This window comes from Sus scrofa, chromosome 7 (assembly GCF_054392235.1).
Source record: "Sus scrofa isolate SSC_HxYL_T2T_F1_AM1 chromosome 7, Sscrofa_HxYL_maternal_Yorkshire_Landrace_v2.0, whole genome shotgun sequence".
Lineage (NCBI taxonomy): Eukaryota > Metazoa > Chordata > Mammalia > Artiodactyla > Suidae > Sus > Sus scrofa.
In genome coordinates this window covers 56,520,324-56,543,231 of record NC_139389.1, presented here as the reverse complement: position 1 = coordinate 56,543,231, position 22,908 = coordinate 56,520,324, and the positions used below count along the sequence as shown (strand labels likewise).

The 22,908-nt window shown below is 43.6% G+C and overlaps 1 protein-coding gene across 12 annotated transcripts in view; it reads left to right on the top strand.

Annotated features, from left to right (window-relative positions):
• Nucleotides 1-22,908, top strand: part of ADAMTS7 (ADAM metallopeptidase with thrombospondin type 1 motif 7) — a 67,839-nt gene that overhangs the window by 23,218 nt on the left and 21,713 nt on the right. For 6 of the 12 annotated variants that reach the window (XM_084968376.1, XM_084968382.1, XM_084968379.1 and 3 more), the window contains exons 7-8: nt 494-643; nt 1,855-1,922. In XM_084968376.1, the coding sequence (XP_084824502.1) occupies nt 494-643; nt 1,855-1,922 (218 nt within the window). Of the gene's footprint in view, nt 1-493; nt 644-1,778; nt 1,923-22,908 lie in introns of all 12 variants that reach the window. The other 6 variants (XM_084968378.1, XM_084968375.1, XM_084968383.1 and 3 more) reach the window with 1 other exon arrangement.

The following is a 22,908-nucleotide window of genomic DNA, read 5'->3' as shown; positions in this document are numbered from 1 at the left end:
CCACAGACCAAACTCAGGTTTTGCCAGTTTTACACGCACATATTTGTGTGTGTGTCTTGAGTTCTGTGCAGTTTTATCACCGCCACAGTCTAGATAAAGGTTCTGTTAGAAGGATCTCTCGTGCTGCTCTCATAGCTGTCCCCACCCCCAATACGACTCCAGCCTCTGGTGACTACCAGTCTGTTCCAAGGCAGTATTTTTTAACATGAGGTGGAGTTACTTCCCTCCGCTGGGTTCCGGCAACTTCTCTCAGCACCCTTTCTGGGGAAGTAATCCAAATTGTCTGTTCTCCAAGCCCCGATAAGTGCCCTGTGTGAACGTGGGTACCTGTTCCCAGATGCTCCCGTGCTGGATTCAGAGCGGCGGGAGGGGTATCCTTCTCACTCCCACCCTCCCTCGGAGTCAGCAGGGCCCCTCCCCTGGCCCCCTCAGCTTGGGTGGGCTTGGCTCCTGGCCAGGTCAGCCTGAGGACCCCTTCTCTCTGCATGTGCAGGAAGGACCTGTGTGCGGCCATGAACCGACCCTGCGAGACCCTGGGCCTGTCCCATGTGGCGGGCATGTGCCAGCCGCACCGCAGCTGCAACATCAATGAGGACACGGGCCTGCCCCTGGCCTTCACCGTGGCCCATGAGCTTGGGCACAGGTACCCTCAATCTCCCCACTCCCTACTGCTGCCTGCTACACTAAGAGCCCGGCCTCACCTTCCAACCTGAGGGAACCAGACAGCCAAGCTGATGGCCCACACAATCCCAGGGAAGGGAGCCCTGCCTTAAGGAATGAGCCAGCCTGGCCCTATGCTGTCCCTGCAGTGTCCCCAGCCCCATAGCCAGGCTGCTTCATGGTTAGACAGGAGAAGGGCCCACCTGGACTGGAGTGAGTCTTACTTGCGGTGGGGTTGAGATGGGCCAGAAAGTCACCATAGGTCTTTGTCCCTTGTATTGCCCTCAGCGCTTGCATTTTTGACTCTTGGTCCCTACCATGTCCCTATTCCTAATTGCTCTGGGACCTCAGGCAGGTTCCCTGCCCTCTCTGGGCCTGTGTGGTCCATGTTGGTTGAAGGGGTTAGATTCTGTGATGTCCAAGGCTCCCTGTGTTGGACACCTGCCTGAGGCTGCTATGCCTAAGCCTGGCCCATGCCATCCACCAGCTGTGCCTGGACTGTGTAGTCATGAATCTCACAGCATTTTAGGCAGCCTGGGAGCCAGTGATGGCCATCTGGTCTGAGGTGTGGGGCCCTCCCTGAGGATTGAGTGAGGTAGTGTTTCTGAAAGTGCTTAATATGCTGCCTGGCACATAGGAAGTGCTCAGCAAATACAGTTTTTCTCACGTCTTTCCCAAGGGTGGTCTCCTGAGACCTTTTCTGTGGCACAAGAGCTGAGACTCCCTAACTCCACTGCACAGCCTTGGGACAGGAACCGAGGGGTGGGGTGAACTCTGTCAGACTGTTCTTGGTGCCAGCGAGTTTCAGGGGCCCCAGCGTGGCCCTTGTTGGCCAGCTCAGGGCAGAAGCAGGAGTGCTTTCCCTGGCGCTCAGTTCAGGCTCAGGCTGGTGCTCCTGGAGGAGGGTCCTGGGGGATACTGGTTATCACACCCAAGTTTAACCTTAAGGAAACCGAGGCCCAGAGATGGAATGTGACTTTCCCCAGGCCGGCACAGGGATTTGGAGTCAGGGCCAGGCCTGGGAGCCAGGATTCGGCACCTTGCAGACCACTGAGGGAGGGGCGTGCTGGTGGCTTCCCTCCAGCTCACCCGCCCCTGGGGCCTGTGCTCTCACACAGTTTTGGCATTCAGCATGACGGAAGCGGCAATGACTGTGAGCCCGTTGGGAAACGGCCTTTCATCATGTCTCCACAGCTCCTGTACGACGCTGCGCCTCTCACCTGGTCCCGCTGCAGCCGCCAGTACATCACCAGGTTCCTCGAGTAAGACCCTCCCCCAGCCTGTCCGCGTCCCTGAGGTCAAGGTTTAACCCGGGAGATGCTGGCAGCAGCCCTCAGTACCAGGGTAGAGCAAAGCACAGGGGGCCGCAGATAAAGATGGGCTGGGTCCCCAGTGCCCTCCTATAAGGGCCCCCAAGCTGCACCTTGGGGGGTGTGCAGGGGTTCACAGATGTATGCATAGTAGGGGGAAGAATGGCGTTCCTGGTAGAGGAGACATTCATGAGAAGCAGGAGAGTTTCAGGGGATGGCAGGATATTGAGTGAGGCTATAGGAGCCAGAGCATGATAGGAAAGGAAGCGGGAGGAAGTGCGGGGCTGGCCACGTGGACGGCAGAGTCCAGTGAAAAGCAGGGAAAGAAGGGCCATTAAAGATGAAGGGAGTTCCCATCATGGCTCAGTGGTTATTGAATCTGACTAGGAACCATGAGGTTGCAGGTTCGATCCCTGGCCTCACTCAGTGGGTTAAGGATCCAGCATTGCTGTGAGCTGTGGTGTAGGTTGCAGACGCAGCTCGGATCCTGAGTTGCTGCGGCTCTGGCGTAGGCCGGTGGCTACAGCTCCGATTGGACCCCTATCCTGGGAACCTCCATATGCCTTGGGAGAGGCCCAAGAGAAGAAAAAAAAAAAAAAAAATGCTGCTGAAATACAAAGCTTTGCCTTTCTTTCAAGTTCTTTTGATTTGCTGTGGTATTTTTTATTTGCTATTTAATGTTCTAATTCTAAGTAAAGATACATTTAAAATTTGAAAGGTTAGCAGTTTTTTAAAATTGAGGTATAGTTGATATACAACATTATATATGTTTTAGGTGTACAACATAGTAACTCAGAATTTTTAAAGGTTTTACTCCGTGTATAGTATTATAAAATATTGATATTCTCTATGCCATACGATATATCCTTGTAGTTTATTTTATATACGGTAATTTGTACTTCTTAATACCCTACCCCTGTCTTGACCCCCTCCCCACTGGTAATCAGTAGTTTCTCTATGAGTCTGTGGTTTTTTTTTGTTTTTTTGTTTTTGTTTGGTTTTTGTTTTTTACTGTCTTCACTAGTTTATTTCATTTTTTATATTCCACATATAAGTGGTATTATACAGTGTTTGTCTTTCTCTGTCTTGCTTATTTCTTTAGGCATAATAACCTGCTAAGTCCATCCATGTTGTTGCAAATGGCAAAATTTCTTTCTTTTTTATGGCTGAGTAGTAATCCATTGAGAGAGAGAGAGTGCGTATGTATGTATCTTCTTTATTCATCTGTTGAAGGACACTTAAGTTGCTTCCATATCTTGGCTATTGTACATAATGTCGCTGTGCACCTTTTGAATTTTTATTTTCATTTTTTCACATGTATACCCAGGAGTGGAATTGCTGGGTTATATAGCAGTTCTATTTAAAAATTTTTTAAAAAAATTACTGTTGATTTACAATGTTGTGTTAGTTTCTGCTGTGCAGCAAAGTGACCCAGTCATACATACATATAAATTTTTTCTCACATTATCCTCCATCATGTTCCATCACAACCGTTTAGATATAGTTCCCTGTGCTATACAGCAGGGCCTCATTGCTTATTCGCTCCAAATGCAATGGTTTCCCTGTACTAACCCCAAACTCCCAGTCCACACCACTCCCTTCCCCTCCCCCTTCGTAACCACAAGTCTGATCTCCATGTCCATGAGTTTCTTTTCTGTAGATAGGTTCGTTTGTGCCATAGATTAGGTTCCAGATATAAGTGATATCATATGGTCTTTGTCTTTCTTTTTCTGATTGACTTCACTCAGTATCAGAGTCTCTAGTTCCATCCATGTGGCTGCAAATGGCATTATTTTGTTCTTTTTTATGACTGAGTAGTATTCCATTGTGTATATATACCACTTTTCTTTTCTTTTTTTTTTTTTTTTTGTCTTTTTAGTACCATGCCTACAGCATATAGAAGTTCCCAGGCTAGTGGTTGAATTGGAGCTGCAGCTACCAGCCTACACCACAGCTAAAGCAATGCCAGATCTGAGCCAGTCTTCGACCTACACCACAGCTCATGGCAATGCCGGATCCTTAAACTGCTGAGTGAGGCCAGACTGAACCCACATCCTTATGGATACTAGTTAGGATACTACATGGATACTGAGCCACAGTGGTAACTCCAGTATACCACATCATCTTTTTTTTTTTTTTTTTTTTTTTTTTTTTTTGGCCATTTCTAGGGCCGCTCCTGCAGCATATGGAGGTTCCCAGGCTAGGGGTCTAATCAGAGCTGTAGCTGCTGGCTTACACCAGAGCCACAGAAACGCGGGATCCGAGCCGCGTCTGCAACCTACACCACAGCTCACGGCAACACCAGGGATGGAACCACTGAGCAAGGCCAGGGATTGAACCTGCAACCTATGGTTCCTAGTCGGATTCATTAACCACTGAGCCATGACGGGAACTCCCTACCATATCATCTTAATGCATTCATCTGTCAATGGACATTTAGGTTGTTTCCATGTCTTGGCTGTTGTGAATGGTGCTGCAGTGAACATAGAGGTTCATGCATCTTTTTCAATGAAATTTTGTTCAGATATACACCAAAGAGTGGGATTGCTGGATCGTATTAAGTCTGTATTTTGTTTTCTGAGGTACCGCCATACTGTTTTCCATAGTGGTTGTACCAGTTTACATTCCCACCAACGGTGAAGAAGGCTGCCCTTTTCTCCACGCCCTCTCCATCATTTGTTATTTGTGGACTTGGTAATGATGGACATTCTGACTGGTGTGAGAGTGGTACCTCATGGCAGTTTTGATTTGCATTTCTCTAATAATTAGTGATGCTGAGCATTTTTTCGTGTGCCTGTTGGCTATCTGTATGTCTTTGGAGAAATGTCTATTTAAGTCTTCTGCCCATTTTTCAGTTGGATTGTTGGTTTTTTTTTTTTTTTTTCTGTTGTGTAAGTTGTTTGTATATTTTAGAGAGTAAGTCCTTGTTGGTTGCATCATTTGAAACTATTTTCTCCCATTTCATAGATTATCTTTGTGTGTGTGTGTGTGTGTGTTTATGGTTTCCTTTGGTGTGCAAAAGCTTGTCAGTTTGATTAGGTCCCATTGATTTATTTTTGCTTTTATTTCTATTCCCTTGGGAGACTGACCTAGGAAAACACTGGTATGATTTACGTCAGAGAATGTTTTGCCTATGTTCTCTTCTAGGAGTTTATGGTGTCTTGTCTTATGTTTAAGTCGTTAAGCCGTTTTGAGTTTATTTTTGTGCATGGTCTAGTTTCATTGATTTACATGCAGTTGTCTAGTTTTCCTAGCACCACTTGCTGAAGAGACTTGTCTTTTTCCCATTTTATATTCTTGCCTCCTTTGTCAAAAATTAATTGACCATAGGTGACTGGGTGTGTTTCTGGATTCTCTATTCTGTTCCATTGGTCTGTATGTCTGTTCTTCTGCCAGTACCACACTGTCTTGATTACTATAGCTTTCTGAAGTCTTGGAGAGTTGCCTCCTGCTTGGTGTTTTTTCCTCAGGATTGTTTTAGCAATTCTGGGTCTTTTGTGGTTCCATATAAACTTTTGGATTGTTTGTTCTAGTTCTGTGGAAAATGTCATGGGTAATTGGATAGTAACTGCATTGAATCTGCTTTGGGTAGTGTGGCCATTTTAGCGGTATTAATTTCCCCAGTCCAGGAGCATGGATTGGAGAAATCTTTCCATTTCTTTGCATCCTCTTCAATTTCCTCGATCAATGTTTTATAGTTCTCAGCATGTAAGTCTTTCACCTCCTTGGTCAGGTTTTATTCCTAGGTATTTAATTTTTGGGGGTACAACTTTAAAAGATATTTTTATATTCCTTTTCTAATATTTCATTGTTAATATATAGAAATGCAACTGACTTTTTTAACTCAATGGATTTTATTATATTTACAGTTGCACAATGATCATCACAACCCAATTTTACAGCATTTCCATGGCAAACCCCCAGCCCATCCCTCTCCCACAACCTGTCTCCTTTGGAAACCATAAGGGTTTCAAAGTCTGTGAGTCAGTATTTATTCTCCAAAGAAGCTCATTGTGTCCTTTTTTTAGCTTCCACATAGTAAATGTTAGCATATGAGGTTTGTGTCTCGCTGTCTAACTTCATTTAGCGTGATAATTTCTAGGTCCATCCATGTTACTGCAAATGCCATTATTTCATTCCTTTTTATGGCTGAGTAATACTCCATTGTGTATATGTACTACATCATCTTTATCCACTCCTCTGTTGATGCTTCCATGTCTTGGCTGTTGTATATAGTGCTGGAATGAACATTGGACTGCGTGTGTCTTTTCAAGTCATGGTTTTCTCTGGATAGATGCCCAGGAGTGTGATTGCTAGATCAAAAGGTAATTTTTAGTTTTTTGAGGAATCTCCATTCTGTTTTCCATGATGGTTGTACCAATTTACATTTTCCACCAACAGTGTAATAGGGTTCCCATTTCTCCACACCCTCTCCAGCATTTGTTTGTAGACTTTTTGATGGTGGCCATTCTGGCTAGGTGGTTCCTCATAGTGGTTTTGATTTGCATTTCTCAAATAATGAGTGATGTTGAACATCTTTTCATGTGTTTTTTGGCTGTCTCTATGTTGTATTTGGAGAATTGTCTGTTTAGATCTTGTGCCCATTTTTTTGATGGGGCTGTTTGCTTTTTTTGGTATTGAGCTCCAAAATATTATATATTTTGGAGATTAATCTCTTGTCAGTTGCGTGATTTGCAAATATTTTCTCCCATTCTGTGGGTTGTCTTTTAGTTTTGTCTGTGCAAAAACTTAATTAGCTCCCATTTGTTTATTTTTGTTTTTATTGTCATTACTCTAGGAGGTGGATCTGAGAAGATACTGCTGTGGTTTATGTCAGAGAGTGTTTGGCTTATGTTTTCCTCTAAGAGTTTTATAGTATCTGGTCTTATATTTAGGTCTTTAATCCATTTTGAGTTTATATTTGTGTGTTGTTAGAAAGTGTTCTAATTTCATTCTTTTACATGTGGCTGTCTAGTTTTCTCAGCACCAATTATTAAAGGGACTGTCTTTTCTCCATCGTATATTCTTACCTTCTTTGTCATAAATTAGTTGACCATAGGTACATGGGTTTAATTCTGGGCTTTCTATCCTGTTCACTGATATCCCTCCCTCTCTTCCTCCCTCTCTTACTTTTTCTTTTTCTCTTTCTTTCTCTCTCTCGCTCTTTCTTTCTTTCTTTGTCTCTCTCTCTCTCCCTCCATCCCTCCCCCCCTTCCTTCTTTCCTTCTGCTTTTTAGGGCCGCACTCTGGGCATATGGAGGTTCCAAGGCTAGGGGTCTAATCAGAGCTACAGCCACCACAGCAACACAGGATCCGAGCTGTGTCTGCAGCCTACACTATAGCTCAGGGCAATGCCGGATCACCAATTCACTGAATGAGGCCAGGGATCGAACCTGCATACTCATGCATACTAGTCAGGTTTCATTTCCGCTGCACCACAATGAGATTCCCATATTTTTTATTTTGTGCTAGCGCCATACTGTTTTAATGACTGTAGCTTTGTAGTATAGCCTGAAGTCAAGGGAGCCTGATTCTTCTAGCTCCATTTTAATTTCTCAGGATGGCTTTGGCTATTCTGGGTCTTTTGTGCTTCCAAACAAACTTTAAAATATTTTGTTCAAGTTCTGTGAAAAATGTCCTTGGTACTTTGATAGGGATTGCCTTGAATCTGTAGATTGCTTTGAGTAGTAGAGTCATTTTGACAGTATTGATTCTTCTAATCCAAGAGCATGGTGTATCTTTCCATCTGTTTATGTCACCTTTGATTTCTTTCATCAGCATCTTAGAGTTTTCAGAGTACATGTCTTTTGTCTCTAGGTTTAGTCCTAGGTATTTTATTCTTTTTTTCTCTTTTTTTTTTTTTTGCTATTTCTTGGGCGGCTCCCACGGCATATGGAGGTTCCCAGGCTAGGGGTTGAATCGGAGCTGCAGCCACCAGCCTACGCCAGAGCCACAGCAACGCTGGATCTGAGCCGCGTCTGCAACCTACACCACAGCTCACGGCAATGGCGGATCGTTAACCCACTGAGCAAGGACAGGGACTGAACCCGCAACCTCATGGTTCCTAGTTGGATTCGTTAACCACTGCGCCACGACGGGAACTCCAGGTATTTTATTCTTTTTGATGAGATGGTAAATGGTATTGTTTCACTAATTTCTCTTTCTGATCTTTTGTTGTTAATATATAGAAATGCAGTTGATTTCTGTGTGTTAATTTTGTATCCTGTGATGTGCCAGATTCATTGATGAGCCAGATTCATTGATGAGCTCTAAAAGTTTTCTGGTAGCATCTTTAGGATTTTCTAGGTATAGTATCATGTTATCTGCAAATAGTGATAGTTTTACTTCTTCCTTTCCAATTTGGATTCCTTTTATTTCTTTTCTCTGGTTGCCATGGCTAAGACTTCCAAAACTATGTTGAATGGTGGTGGCAAGAGCGGACATCTTTGTCTTATTTCTGATCTTAGCAGGAAATCTTTCAGCTTTTCACCATTGAGAATGATGTTAGCTGTGGGTTTGTCATATATGGCCTTGTTATGTTGAGGTAGGTTCCCTCTATGCCCACTCTCTGGAGGGCTTTTGTCAGAAATGGGTGTTGGATTTTGTCAAAGGCTTTTTCTGTATCTATTGAGGGTATCGTAGGTTTTTATTCTTCAGTTTATTAATGTGGTGTATCACACTGATTGATTTGTGGATATTGAAGAATCCTTGCATCCCTGGGATAAATCCCAGTTGATCATGATATACAGTCCTTTTAATGTATTGCTAGAATTTTGTTGAGGATTTTTGCATCTATGTTCATCAGTGATACTGGCCTGGAATTTTCTTTCTTTTTGTGGTGTTTTTTGTCTGGTCTTGGTATCAGGGTGATGGTGGCCTCATCGAATGAGTTTGGGAGTGTTCCTTCCTCTGCAGTATTTTGGAATAGTTTCAGAAGGATGGGTGTTAGCTTTTCTTTAAATGTTTAGTAGAATGGATTAGCAATGAGATCCTGCTGTGTAGCACTGAGAACTATGTCTAGACACTTATGATGGAGCATGATAATGGGAGAAAAAAGAATGTATACATGTATGTGTAACTGGGTGACCATGCTGTATAGTAGGAAAAAAATTGTATTGGGGAAATAACAATAAAAAAATTAAATAATTGTTTTATAGAATTCACCTGTGACACCATCTGGTCCTAGACTTTTGTTTGTTGGACATTTTTAAATTACAGTTTCAATTTCAGTACTTGTGATCAGTCCATTCATCTTTTCTGTTTCATCTTGCGTTAGTCTTGGAAGATTGTACTTTTCTAAGATTTTGTCCATTTCTTCTATGTTGTCCATTTTATTGGCATATAGTTGCTTGTAGTAGTCCCTTATGATCCTTTGTATTTCTATGACATCCATTGTAACTTCTTTTTCATTTCTCATTTTATTGATTTCAGTCCTCTTTTTCTTGATGATTCTGGCTAAGGGTTTATCAATTTTGTTGATCTTTTCAAAGAACCAGCTTTTCGTTTCATTGATCTTTTCTATGGTTTTCTTTGTTTCTATTTCATTTATTTCTGTTCTGATCTTTATGATTTCTTTCCTTCTGCCAACTTTGGGTTTTGTCTGTTCTTCTCTCTCTAGTTGCTTTAGGTGTAAAGTTAGGTTGTTTATTTGAGCTTTTTCCTGTTTCCTGGGGTAGGCTTGTATTGCTATAAACTCTCCTCTTAGAACTGCTTTTGCTGCATTCGGAAATTGGTTTTAGATTGTTGTGTCTTTGTTGTCATTTGCTTCTAAGTATTTTTTAATTTCCTCTTATTTCTTCAGTGGTCCATTGGTTGTTTAGTAGCATGTTGTCTACTCTCCACATGCTTTTTTTTGCAGCCTTTGTCAGGTGGTGATTTCCAGTTGTATAGCATTGTGATCAGAAAAGATGCTTGATATGATTTCAATTTTCTTAAATTTACTGAGTCTTGATTTGTGGCCTAAAATGTGACCTATTCTAGAGAGTGTTCCATGTGCACTTGAGAAGAATGTATATTCTGCTGCTTTTGGATGGAATGTTCTATAAATGTATATTAAGTCCGTATGGTCTCATGCATCATTTAAGGCCTGTGTTTCCTTGTTGATTTTTTCTGTCTGAATGATCTGTTCATTGCTCCAAGTGGAGTGTTAAAGTCCCCCACTATTACTGTGTTACTGTCAATTTCTCGTTTTAGGGTTGTTAGCAATTGCTTTAGGGTTGTTAGCAATATATATGTTGAGTGCATATATATTTGTAATTGTTATATCTTCTTGGATTGATCCTTTGATCGTTATGTAATGCCCTTCTTAGTCTCTTACAAAATTCTTTATTTTAAGGTCTGTTTTTTCTGAGTGTTGCTACTCCAGCTTTCTTTTGAGTTGCATACGCATGGAATATTTTTTTCCATCCTCTCACTTGCAATTTGTATGTGTCCTTAGAACTGAAGTGGGTCTCTTGAAGACAGCATATATATGGGTCATGGCTTTTTTTTTTTCAAAGGGCTGCACTTGCAGCATATGGAGGTTATCATGCTAGGGGTCGAATCGGAGCTATAGCCACTGGCCTACACCACAGCCACAGAAACACTAGATCTGAGCCACATCTGCGACCTATACCACAGCTCATGGCAATGCCAGATCCTTTACCTGCTGAGTGAGGCCAGGGATTGAACCTGTATCCTCATGGATGCTAGTCCCATTTGTTTCCACTGATCCATGGTGGGAACTCCCACAAGTTTTGTTTTTTGTATCCATTCAGCCAGTCTGTGTCTTTTGGTTGGGGCATTTAATCCATTTACATTTAAGGTAATTGTTGATATGTATGTTCTTATTTCCATTTTGTTACCTGTTTTGGATTTGTTTTTGTTGGTCTTTTCCCTTCTCCTGTGGTTTGATGACTATCTTTAGTGTTATATTTGGATAGCTTTTTCTTATTTGTGCATCTGTTGTTGATTTTTGGTTTGCACTTACCATGAAGTTTTTGTTTTTGTTTTTGCTTTTTAGGGCCACATCTGTGGTATATGGAAGTTTCCAGGCTAGGGGTCGAATTGGAGCTGTAGCTGCTGGCCACAGCCACACAGGATCCAAGCCAGCTCTGTGACCTACATCACAGCTCAGTGCAATGCCAGATCCCTGACCCACTGGGCAAGGCCAGGTGTTGAACATGCATCCTCATGGATGCTATTCAGATTCGTTTCCGCTGTGCCACAACTGGAAATCCTCTGAAGTTCTGATATAGGAGTCTATATGTATACAAGATTGTTTTAAGTTGTTGGTCTCTTAATTACAAGTGCATCTGCAGTGTCCTGCACTTGTACGCTCTTCTCACATTTTCTGGTTTTGGTAGCATATTTGTGTGTGGATGATCTACCTTTATAATATGTATGCCTTTACTGGTGAGCCTTGTCATTTGTGGTATTTTTGTTTCAAGTTGTGGCCTTTTCTTTTACATCTAGAGAAGTTCCTTTAGTATTTGTCGTAAAGCTGGTTTAGAGGTGCTGAATTCTCTTAGCTTTTGCTTGTCTGTAAAGCTTTTGATTTCTCCTTCAAATCTGAATGAGAGCCTTGCTGGGTAAAGTAATCTTGGTTGGAGATTTTTTTCCTTTCATCACGTTAAGCGTATCATGCCACTCCCTTCTGGCCTGCAGAGTTTCTGCTGAAAAATCTGCCAGTAAACTTATTGGGGTTCCCTTGTAATTTTTCTTTTCTCTAGCTGCTTTCAGGATTTTCACTTTGTCTTTAATTTTCTCTTTGACTATAATTTTGGTCAGTTTGATTAATATGTGTCTCAGGGTGTTCCTCCTTGGGTTTATTTTATGTGGTGCTCATTGCATTTCCTGGATTTGAGTGAGTGGTTCCTTTTCCATGTTAGGGAAGTTTGTGGCTATTATCTCTTTAAATATTTTTTTCTGTCTCTTTCTCTCTCTCTTCTCCTTCTGGCACCCCTATAATAACATCCTTCTGGCATGGATGTTGGTGAATTTAATGTTGTCCCAGAGTTCTCTGAGACCATCTTCATTTCTTTTCAATCATTTTTCTTTTTTCCGTTGTGTGTCAGTGATTTCTGCTAGTCTGTCCTTCACTTCACTTATTCATTCTTCTGCCTCCTTATTCTGCTGTTGGGTGCTTCTCATGAATTTTTTATTTCAGTTATTGTATTTTGTATTTCTGCTTATGTAAGTTTTAAATCTAGTATTTCTTTGCTCAGTGTTTGCTCTAAATTATCAATCTTTGCCTCCAGTCTACTCTATTTCCAGTGTCCTGCATCATCTTTACTATCATCAGTCTAAATTCTTTTTCCTGGAGGCTGATAATCTCCAAATCACTTAGCTGTTTCTCTGGGTTTTTTTTTTTTTTTTCTTCTTTCTTCCTTATCCTGGTTATAGTTCTCTGCCTTTTCATTTTTATAGGTTTTTGAGGTGGTGTCCTTTCTGCAGGCAAAAGAGTTTGCAGCCTCTTTTTTTTTTTTTTTTGTCCATTGAGTGCCACACCTGTGGCATCATATCGAGGTTCCCAGGCTAGGGGTCAAATCAGAGCTGTTGCTGCCGACCTACACCAGAGCCACAGCAATGCCAGATCCAAGCCATGTCTGTAACCTACACCACAGCTCATGGCAATGCCCAATCCTTAACCCACTGAGCAAGGCTAGGGATTGAACCCACAACCTCATGGTTCCTAGTCAGATTCGTTTCTGCTGTGCTGGGATGGGAACTCTGCCTCTCTTAGTTCTGGTGTCTGACCCCCTTGTGGTTGAAGTTGGTACAGGGGCTTGCTGTGGGCTTCCTGGTGGGAGCTGCTGGTGCCCTCTCACTGGTAGGTGGGGCTGATTCCTATCCCTATGGTGAGTGTGCGTTTGTCTCTGGGTGAGATTAGAGGTGGCTATATGCCTGTAGGGGGTAGTCTTTAGGCAGCCTGTTTACTGATGGATAGGGCTGTGATCCCACCTGAATTTTTGTTTGGCCTGAGGCTTCTCAGTGGTGATGGGTGGGCCAGATTTTCCCAAAATAGCCACCTCTAGAGGCGCAACCTGGTGAATATTCCCGAGAGCTTTGCCTCCAATGTCCTTCTCCCACAAGCCACAGTCACCCCCTGTTTTCCCAGGAAATCCTCCAAGAACTTCATTCAAGTCCGACCCAGATTCCCATGGAGCCTCTGCTTTGCCCTGTGACCCAGTGCACATGAAAGCCTGTGTGCACCTTTCAAGAATGGGGTCTCCATTTCCCCCAGTCCCGTGGAGCTCCTGCACACAAGCCCCACTGCCTTTCAATGCCAGATGCTCTGGGGGCTCTTTCTCCCAATGCCAGATCCCCAGGCATGTAGACCTGATGTGGGGCTCAGAACTCTCACTCCTGTAGGTGAGTCTATATGATACAGTTAGTTTCCAGTCTGGGGGGTCTTCCCACCCATCAGGTATGGGGTTGCTTATGTCGCATAATCCCCCCTCCTACCATCTCGATGTGGCCTCTTCTTTGTCTTCTGGAGTAGGATATCTTTTTGAAAGTTTCCAGTCTGTTTGGTTGAAGGTTGTTAGGCATTTGGTTGTAATTTTGTTATTATGAGAGAAATTGAGCTCCTGTCCTTATATTCTGCCATCTTAATCACCTTCCCGTTATTAATATCTGTGATGTTTTGATTACTGTAGCTCTATAGTATTGTCTGAAGTCTGGGAGTGTTATGCCTCCTGCTCTGTTCTTTTTCTTCAGCATTGCTTTGGCAATTCTGGATCTTTTATGGTTCCATATATACTTCAGGATTATTGTTCTAGTTCTGTGAAAAACTGTCCTGGGTAATTTGATAGGGATCACATTAAATCTGTATGTTGTTGCTTTGGGTAGTGTGGCCATTCTAATATTAATTCTTCCATTCTAAGAGCATGAGCTATGTTTCTATTTCTTTGATTCATCTTCAGTTTCCTTTATTAATGTTTTGTTGTTCTCAGCATGTATTTCACCTCCTTAGTGAGGTTTATTCCTAAGTATTTCATGTTTTTAGATGTGATTTCAAAAGGGATTGTTGACATTCCCTTTCTGATATTTCATTGTTAGTGTAAAGAAATGCAACCAATTTCTGTATGTTAATCTTGAGTCCTGTGACTTTGCTAAATTCATTTATCAGTTTTAGTAGTTTTTGTGTGGAGTCTTTTAAGGTTTTCTATATACAGTGTCATGTCATCTGCATATAATGACAGTTTTACCTCTTCCCTACCAATTTGAATCTTTTATTTCTTTTCCTTGTCTGATAGCTTTGGCTCGGACTTGCAGTACTATGTTGAACAGAAGTGGTGATAGGAGTTCCTGTTGGGTCTCAGTGGGTGAAGGACCCAGCGTTGTCTCCACAAGGATACAGGTTTGACCTCTGGCCTCCATCAGTGGGTTAAGGATCTTGCATTGCTGCAAGCTTTGGCATAGGCCACAACTGCAGCTCTGCCTCAACCCCTGGCCTGGGAATTTCCACATGCTACAAGTACGGCCATAAAAAGAAAAAAAAAAAGTGGTGAGAGGGAGCATCCTTATCTTGTTCCAGATTTTAGTGGAAGTCTTTCAGCTTTTCACCATTCAGTATTCTATTGGCTGCTAGTTTGTCGTAAATAGCTTTTATTACGTGAGATATGTTCCCTCTGTGCCCCCTTTGGTAAGAGTTTTTATCATGCATGGATATTGAAATTTATCAAATGATTTTTTTGCATCTATTGATGTGATCATGTGGTTTTTCCTCTTTTGCTGATGTGGTCTATATCACATTGATTGCACCGCAAGAGAACTCCTTGGAGGGTTATTTTTCTGTGGGAGCATCCCTGTGTACCTTATGTGGATTTGAATTTTCTGGTGTGAGGGCTGTTCTTAATGTGGAAGTTTGCTGTCTCTTTCCTCAGCATGTTCTGGTTGTTACCCTGTTGATAAGAGATGTGATTGGTGTTGTGATCAGAGCCTGCCCTGGATATTGAGTTGGACCTCCTCTTTGGTCTGTGGTGGCCACTGCTGTGTCAGGGGCCAGGTCTGTTTCCTGGTTGTTGGAGTAGAGACCCCCAGATCTGTTTCTGAGCTATGGCACAAGATAGATGGGATTGCAGTATTCCCACTGGGAGAGGAGCCACTGAGTAGTCCTGCGTTAGAGCTGTGCATCGGTGAGTGTGCTCTGTCGTGTTACCTGTCAGTTGTTGTGCAGGCTTACAAAGTACACTGTTGTTGGCACTGCCCACGGCCCAGTCCCAACTTTGGGAATGCCAGCAGTTGGTCTTGGTGTCCCTCAGGTGTTGCTTTCACAATACCACTAGTGCAGGTCTACTGAAGTCAGGTTCCAGGGCTGCTGTGGTGGTGCATCTGGACCCACGGTGGGAGCTGTGGAGGCTCCCACCCTGGCCTGGCTCAGCCTCTACGAGCACATGCCCACCAAGCCCACAGCTGCTTAGGCCAGACCCATCCCGGCCGCAGGAGGACGCATTGTCCACTTGGATGTCTTGCAGACTCTGAATTTATGAGGCCTGAGGCGGAGGTGTAAATCCATGGCTCGCGTAGCCACGAGGGGAGATTTTAGCTTTGCTTCCTAAATTGTGCAGCGCCTGAGCTCAGCTGTGGTTTCAGCCCCGCCTCTGCCTGTGGAGCCCACCAAGGTGGTGGCTGGGGTGTGGGAGCCTGCTGAGGTGGTGGCTCGGTGCACTCTCCTGGGGCCCACAGAGCAGGGGCTGCCATGTGGAGAAAGAGGCTGCTGAGGTGGCCCCATCTGTGGTGTGCCACTTACAAGGGCACATTGCTTCTCTGGCAGGCTCAGGCTTCTTCCATGCATTCTCCCGGTTGCAGCCATACCATGGTCTAGGCCCTTCAGCTAGCCCCAAGCAGCCCACAGCAGTCCTCACCTTTGTCCGTCCTCTAAACCCTAATTTCCAGCACCCAACCCCCACCCATACCAGCAGACGTGTGCATAGGCTGGGGCATGTGGGACGCTGGCACGACCGTCTACGTAGGTCTCTCTCTGCCTTCCACAAACCAGTTGTTGCATTCTCCTCTGAGCCTCTGAAGCCCCCTTTCTGTCCCGGCTGAAATCTGAGGGGGCTTCCCAGGGTATAGGAACCTTTCCTCTTTTTCAGCTCCCTCCCAAGGGCAAGGTCCTGTCCTGCTTCCTCTTTTTTTTTTTTTTCCCTTTTGTCTTACCCAGTTATGTGGAGACCTTTCGTGTATCTACAGGTGTTTGAAGTCTTCAGCTAGTGTTCAGTGGGTGTTCTGTGACAACTGTTCCATCTTGTAGATGTTTATATCAGAAATATACTTGTGGGAGGAGAACTCTGTGTTTTCCTACTCCATTAAAAAAAAAAATTTTTTTTTTATTAGGACTGCACCTGGGGCATATGGACGTTCCCAGGCTAGGGGTTGAATCAACTGCAGCTGCTGGCCTACACCACAGCCACGCCAACACAGGATCCGAGTCTTTTCTGTGACATACACCACAGCTCACGGTGAGGCCAGGGATCGTACCCGTGTCCTTATGGTTGCTAATAGGCCTCCTCACCACTGAGCCACAGTGGGAACTTCCTACTCCACCATCTTGATTGGAGCCTTTGTGCCATCTCTCTCTCTCTCTCTCTCTCTTTTTTTTTTTTTTTTTGTCTTTTTGCCATTTTCTTAGGCCGCTCCTGCGGCATATGGAGGTTCCCAGGCTAGGGGTCTAATTGGAGCTGTAGCCACCGGCCTACACCAGAGCCACAGCAACGCAGGATCCTCAACCCACTGAGCAAGGCCAGGGATCGAACCCAAAACCTCATGGTTCCTAGTCGGATTCGTTAACCATTGAGCCATGACGGGAACTCCTGCCATCTCTCTTTTATTTTCTTCTGGAATCCTTCATATTCAGCTATTCCTCCTCCCCCCCTCTCCCCTCCCCTCCCTCCCTCCCTCCATCCTTCGTTCTGGAATCATTCATATTCAGCCCTTCCTCCTTCCCTTCCTTATCTTTATTTTATTGATTTCTTCTCTGATCTTTAAGATTTCCTTCCTTCTGTTGACTTCAGGTTTTATTTATTCTTCTAATTCTTGCAAGTGGTAAGTTGTTGATTTGAGATTTTTCTTATTTTTTGAGGAAGGCCTCTATCACTATGAACTTCCCTCTAAGAACTGCTTTTGTGGCATCCCATAGATTTTGCAGGGTTGTATTTTCACTGTCATTTGTCTCAAGATCTTTTTTAATTTCCTTTTTGATTTCCTCATTGACGCCTTGGTTTTTTAGTAGCATGTTGTTTAGTCTCCATGAAGTCAGTTTTTTTTTTCTCATTTCTTTTCCTTTGGTTGATTTCTAGTTTGAGAAGATGCTTGAAGTAATTTCTGTACTCTTAAATTTGTTAGTTTTGTTCTCCCGCATATGATCAGTCCTTGAGAATGTTCCGTATGTACCTGAAAAGGATGTATATTCTGATTTTTTTTGAATGTGATGTCCTGAAAATATCAATTAAGTCTGACTGTTGTCATTTAGGATCGCTGTTGCCTTATTGATTTTCTGTCTAGAGAATCTGTCCATTGATGTGAGCAGGGTGTCGAAGTCTCCTACTATGACTGTATTCCCATCCGTTTCTCTTTTCATGTCTGTATTTGTTTTATGTATATGGATTATCCTTTATTGGGGCATATATATTGACGAGTGTAATATCCTCTTCTTGAATTGATCCTTTTATCACTAAATAATGTCGTCCTTTATCTTTCTTTATGGCCTTTGTTTTAAAGTCTGTTTTGTCTGAGTATTGCAACTCCCACTTTCCTGTCTTTTCCAGTCACGTGAAGTATCTTTTTCCATCCCTCACTTTGAATTTCCATGTGTCCTTTGTCCTAAGATGGGTCTCTTGTAGGCAGCATATTGTAGGCTCTTTTTTTTTTTTTTTTTTTTTTTTTTTTTTATCCAATCTGCCACTTTGTCTCTTTTTTTTCTTTTTTGTCCGCCCTGTGGCATATGGAGTTCCTGGGCCAGGAATCAGATCCAAGCCACAGTTGCGACCTACACTGCAGCTGTGGCAACACTGGGTCCTTTAACCCCTATGCTGGACTGGGAATTGAACCTGTGTCCTACAGCTGCAGAGATGCCGCAGATCTTGTTGTGCCACAGCAGGAACTCCTTACTCTGTGTCTTTTGATTGGAGCATTCAGTCCATTGACAATTAAGATAATTATTGATATACATTTATTGTTATTTTAAACCTTGTTTTCCAGTTGATTCTATATTTCTCCTTTGTTCCTTTTTCTTTTGTTGGTTGGATGATATTTATTTATTGTCTTTTTAGGGCTGCACCCACTGCATATGGAGGTTCCCAGGCTAGGGGGTCTAATCGGACCTATAGCCACTGGCCTACACCACAGCCACAGCAACGCCAGATCTGAGCCCCATCTGTGACCTACACCACAGCTTATGGCAATGCAGGATCCTTGACCCACTGAGCAAGGCCAGGGATTGAACCTGTAACCTCACGGTTCCTAGTCAGATTTGTTTCCACTGTACCATGACAGGAACTCCTGATTTTCTTTTATTTTATGCTTATGTCCTCTTTTTGGTTTTTTGTGAGTGTATTGTTTTAGGTTTTTGTTGTTGTTTTATGGCCGCACCTGTGCCATATGAAAGTTTCCAGGTTAGTGGTCCAATCAGATCTATGGCTGAGGCCTCCGCTACAGCCACAGCAGCGCTGAATCAGACCCCCTCCTGCAACCTACACTGCAGCTTGTGGCAACACTGGATCCTTAACCCACTGAGTGAGGCCAGGGATCAAAACTTTGTCCTCACAAACACCATGTTGATTCGTAACATGCTGAGCCACAATGGGAACTCATATTGCTTTTAATTTGTGGTTGCCCTGTTTTTCAAGTGTAATAACCTCTTCCTCCTTGCTTTAGACTGATAGTCATATAGGCTCAAACACATTCTAAAAAAAAAAGGTGTACATTTTCTTACTCTCCTTTCCCACATTTTATGCTTTCAATGTCCCTTTTTACATCTTCATGTCTATCCTTTTGCTCTTCCTTGTGTTTATCATTGCTTTCCCATGTAAGTTATTTTTCCTTTTTGATCTGTATACTGGCTTGAGTGATAACTTTCCAGTTACGAGGTCCTTCATCCTCTATCTTCTTACCTCTTTCCTATTTAGAGGAAACCTTTCAATATATCTTTTAGAATGAGTTTAGCATTGCTATATTCTTTTAGTTTTTGTTGGTCTGCAAAATTCATTTCTCCTATTTTAAATGATAATCTTGCTGGGTAGAGTATTCTAGGTTGTATATTTTTCCCTTTTAGGATTTTGAATCTAACTTGCTACTCTCATGGCCTATAGTGTTTCTGATGAGAAATCAGCTGATAGCCTTATGGGGGCTCCCTGATAATTAACTCCTGGTTTTCCTCTTGGCTGCCTTTAGAATCCTCTCCTTATCTTTAACTTTTACTATTTTTATTATGATATGTCTTAGTGTAGATCTGTTTGGATTCAATTTGTTTGGGGCTCTCTGTGCTTCCTGTATCTTGATAACTGTTTCCATCTTTAGAGTTGGAATTTTTTCTGCCATAAATTTTTCTGCCATTTCTTCAAATATATTTTCAATCCCCTTTTCTTTATGTTTTCCTTCTGGAATCCCTATTATATGTAGATGGCACACTTTATATTAGCTCATAGATGTCTTATATTGCTTTCATTTTTTTTTTTCATTTGGTTTTCTTCCATCCTGATTGGGTGGTTTCCATTATTCTATCTTCCAGGTCACTTAGTCATTCCTCTGTATTATTCACTCTGCTGTTCAGTGCCTTTAACTTGGCTTTTGTCTCTGTAAATGAATTTTCTAATTTTTCTTGGCTCCTTATAGTTTCTAGTTCCTTTTTAAAATTTAAAATTTTATTTTTAATTCCTTTTTAAAGTAATCTTAGTTACTGTTGATGTCCATTCTTAATTTCTTCAGTATTTTCATTACCTCCTTTTTGAACTTGGTGTCTGTTAGACTACAGAGGTCTGTTTCATTGTTTGTTGCTTCAGGGGAATTCTCCTGTTCTTTTTAACTGGGAGTGGTTCTTGAGCTTCTTCATTTTGCTTATATTTTTCTTACTCTGTGTGTTTAGGGCAAACAATTATCTACTGTAGTCTTAGAGGGGTGTTTATATGCGGGAGCATCCCTGGGTAGCTTGTGAGGGCTTACTTTTTTTTTTTTTTTTTGCCTGAGGGCTGCTTTTGGTTTGGATGTTTGCTGTCCCTTTCCTCAATATGTCCTTGATGGGGGTGTGTGCAGGTGTATGGCCAGCATGTGCTTCTGGGGAGATCAGAGCTATTGGCAGCACCTGTAGGCTGCTCCTGGTTGCAGGGCTCTGGGCAGTGCCGGTGACCCTCAGGGAAGTGGGTATGGTGTCCAGAGCCACTGGCAGTGTCAGTGGTGGAGCATAGGCATTCCCAGGGCAAAGGTGACATTCATTTGCAGGGCCCTCTTCGGCAGTGACCTCTGAGGTGACTGGGGCTGCAGGCAGGCCCATTTGTGGGACCTTTAGTGGTGGCGGGCTGTGTCCACCTCAGGAGTCTCAGCGTTTTCCTTCATTTTCTTATTTTTTACATTTTTTACTTTTCTTTCATTTCTCTGGAGGACAGCTTTATCTTTACCTTACAACTTTTCTATTAGACTTTTAATTTTTTCCTATTGTACTTTCAACTTCCAAAACTTTCTCCTTTTTATTAGCCTGTTCTAGTTTCAAGAGTACAGTATATTTTCTTTTCTTTCTGAGGTTATATTTATTTGGATTTTATTTTTTTCTTTAGCTCCCTGCCATATCTTTCTTTCCTTTGAGTTATTAATGAAAAAAAATCTTTTAGAGTTCCCACTGGGGCTATGGGATTGGTGGTGTCTTGGAGGTGCTGGGACACGGGTTCGATTCCTGGCCCACTACAGTGGGTTAAGGGTCTGGCATGGCCGCAACTGCAGCTTAGAATGCAACTGTGGCTCAGGCTGATCCCTGGCCTGGGAACTCCATGTGCCATGGAACAGCCAAAGGAAAAAAAAAATCTTTCATGTTAAAGGTTTTCTTAAAATGCCTTGACTGTGTGGAAGGAGGCCCTGGGCTGCCACTTGGAAGGCCTGTGACCAGGCAGCACTTTTCAAGTCACTGCTGAGGGACTGGTTGGCACAAGGCTATTTCTTTGGGAGATCTTCAGATGTTGGTCTCTAGGGTCATTTTTCTGATCGACTTCTCCTTAGAGAGGCATTCTCTAGTCTTTTCCTGGGAAGGTGTAAGTCTGGCTGTGGCGTTTCAGCACCCAGACAAGGAGCTTTGGAGGTTACATCAACATTACTTGCATAGGAGTTCCTGTGTAGCTCAGTGGTTGATGAATCTGACTAGGAACCATGAGGCTGCGGGTTCGATCCCTGGCCTTGCTCAGCGGGTTAAGGATCCGGCATTGCCGTGAGCTGTGGTGTAGGTTGCAGACGCGGCTCGGGTCCCATGTTGCTGTGGCTCTGGCATAGGCCGGCGGCTACAGCTCTGATTTGATCCTTAGCCTGGGGACCTCCATATGCCGCGGGAGCAACCCAAGACATGGTAAAAAGACAAAAAACAAACAAAAACATTCCTTGCATAGACTTTGGCTTGTCCCCTTTTCTCTGTAGGTCCCTCTGCCTTGGGCCTTTTTACTTTGGTGTTTCTGGGCCAGCTCTGGACCCCTCTCTCCAGAGAGTGTCCCCGGTCCTCTGCCAGGCTGAGAGGTGGCCATCGCCTGGTCACACAGGGTTGAGGAGGGGATGTAGGGTCTGATGGGGCCTTGTAGACTTTTAGCCAGACTCTTGTCCTCAGTCCTCCTGGCACCCAGGCCTCCAGAGGTTCCTGGGACCCCCTAATTCCTGAGCCCTTCCAGCATCTCACTTTTGGCTAGTTTTTCCCTGCAGGACTGGCTCTCAGCATTTCACAGTCAGCTGCTACTCGACCATCTGCTTTCTAGCTTGTAGAATTTTGCTGACATCTTTCATATCCCATCATCACGTCTCCCTTGCCCTTTGTCCTTATGGATTTATGCCTTGTTTATTCCTTTCCTGTCATCTTAATTGGGTTCTGGAAGGGAGTAGAAATTTATCTGTGTCTGCTTAATGGGCCATATTTTTCTAGAAGTCCAAGGTTTAAGCAGAGATGTGACCAGGTCTGTCATGCCTGTGAGAGCAAAGACTCCGGCCTCGGATAGACTTGGGATTACCAGGTGGAGAGTGGTACTAGAAGCAGAGAAGAGTCGCGGGCGTTCCCCACGTGGCACAGTGGAAATGAATCTGATTAGGAACTGTGAGGTTGCGGGTTTGATCCCTGGCCTTGTTCAGTGGGTTGAGGATCCGGCATTGCTGTGAGCTGTAGTGTAGGTCACAGATATGGCTCAGATCTGGCATTGCTGTGGCTGTGGTGTAAGCCGACAGCTACATCTCTGATTGGACCCCTAGCCTAGGAACCTCCATGTGGCCCTAAAAAGACAAAAAAAAAAAGGGCGGGGGGAGAGTTGAGTTTGATGGTTAAGACCCTGGCCTCTGGCCCAGGCTTCTACCTGTGTTGACAGACAGGTTACATTAGCCCTTGAGCCTCAGAGACCACGGATAAGGATGGAACTGCCTCCTGGGCTGCTCTGAGGCTTAAAGGAGCAGACATGTGGGGTGTGTAGGAAGGTACTGCCACGTGTTTATTTAGCATTCATGCTTGGTGACTGTTATCACCACTACCCAGTGATAAGGGATAAGGAGCTGAACCAGGGAAGTAAGTGGCCCCGGGCAGGGAAAGCAGGCCTGAAAACAGTCCCAGGGGCCTGTCCCCTCCCCCACAGGGGGGGATGAGAATGAGAGAATGGCTGGGAAATCAGAAGAGCAGCTGCCCCCCTGCAGTACCCTCAGGCTTTTCCCAGCTGCCCCCACCCTGGGTGCCGCCCAGCACCCTGGCTTCAGGACAGACAGACAGACACAGATGCTTCTGTCTTCGTTC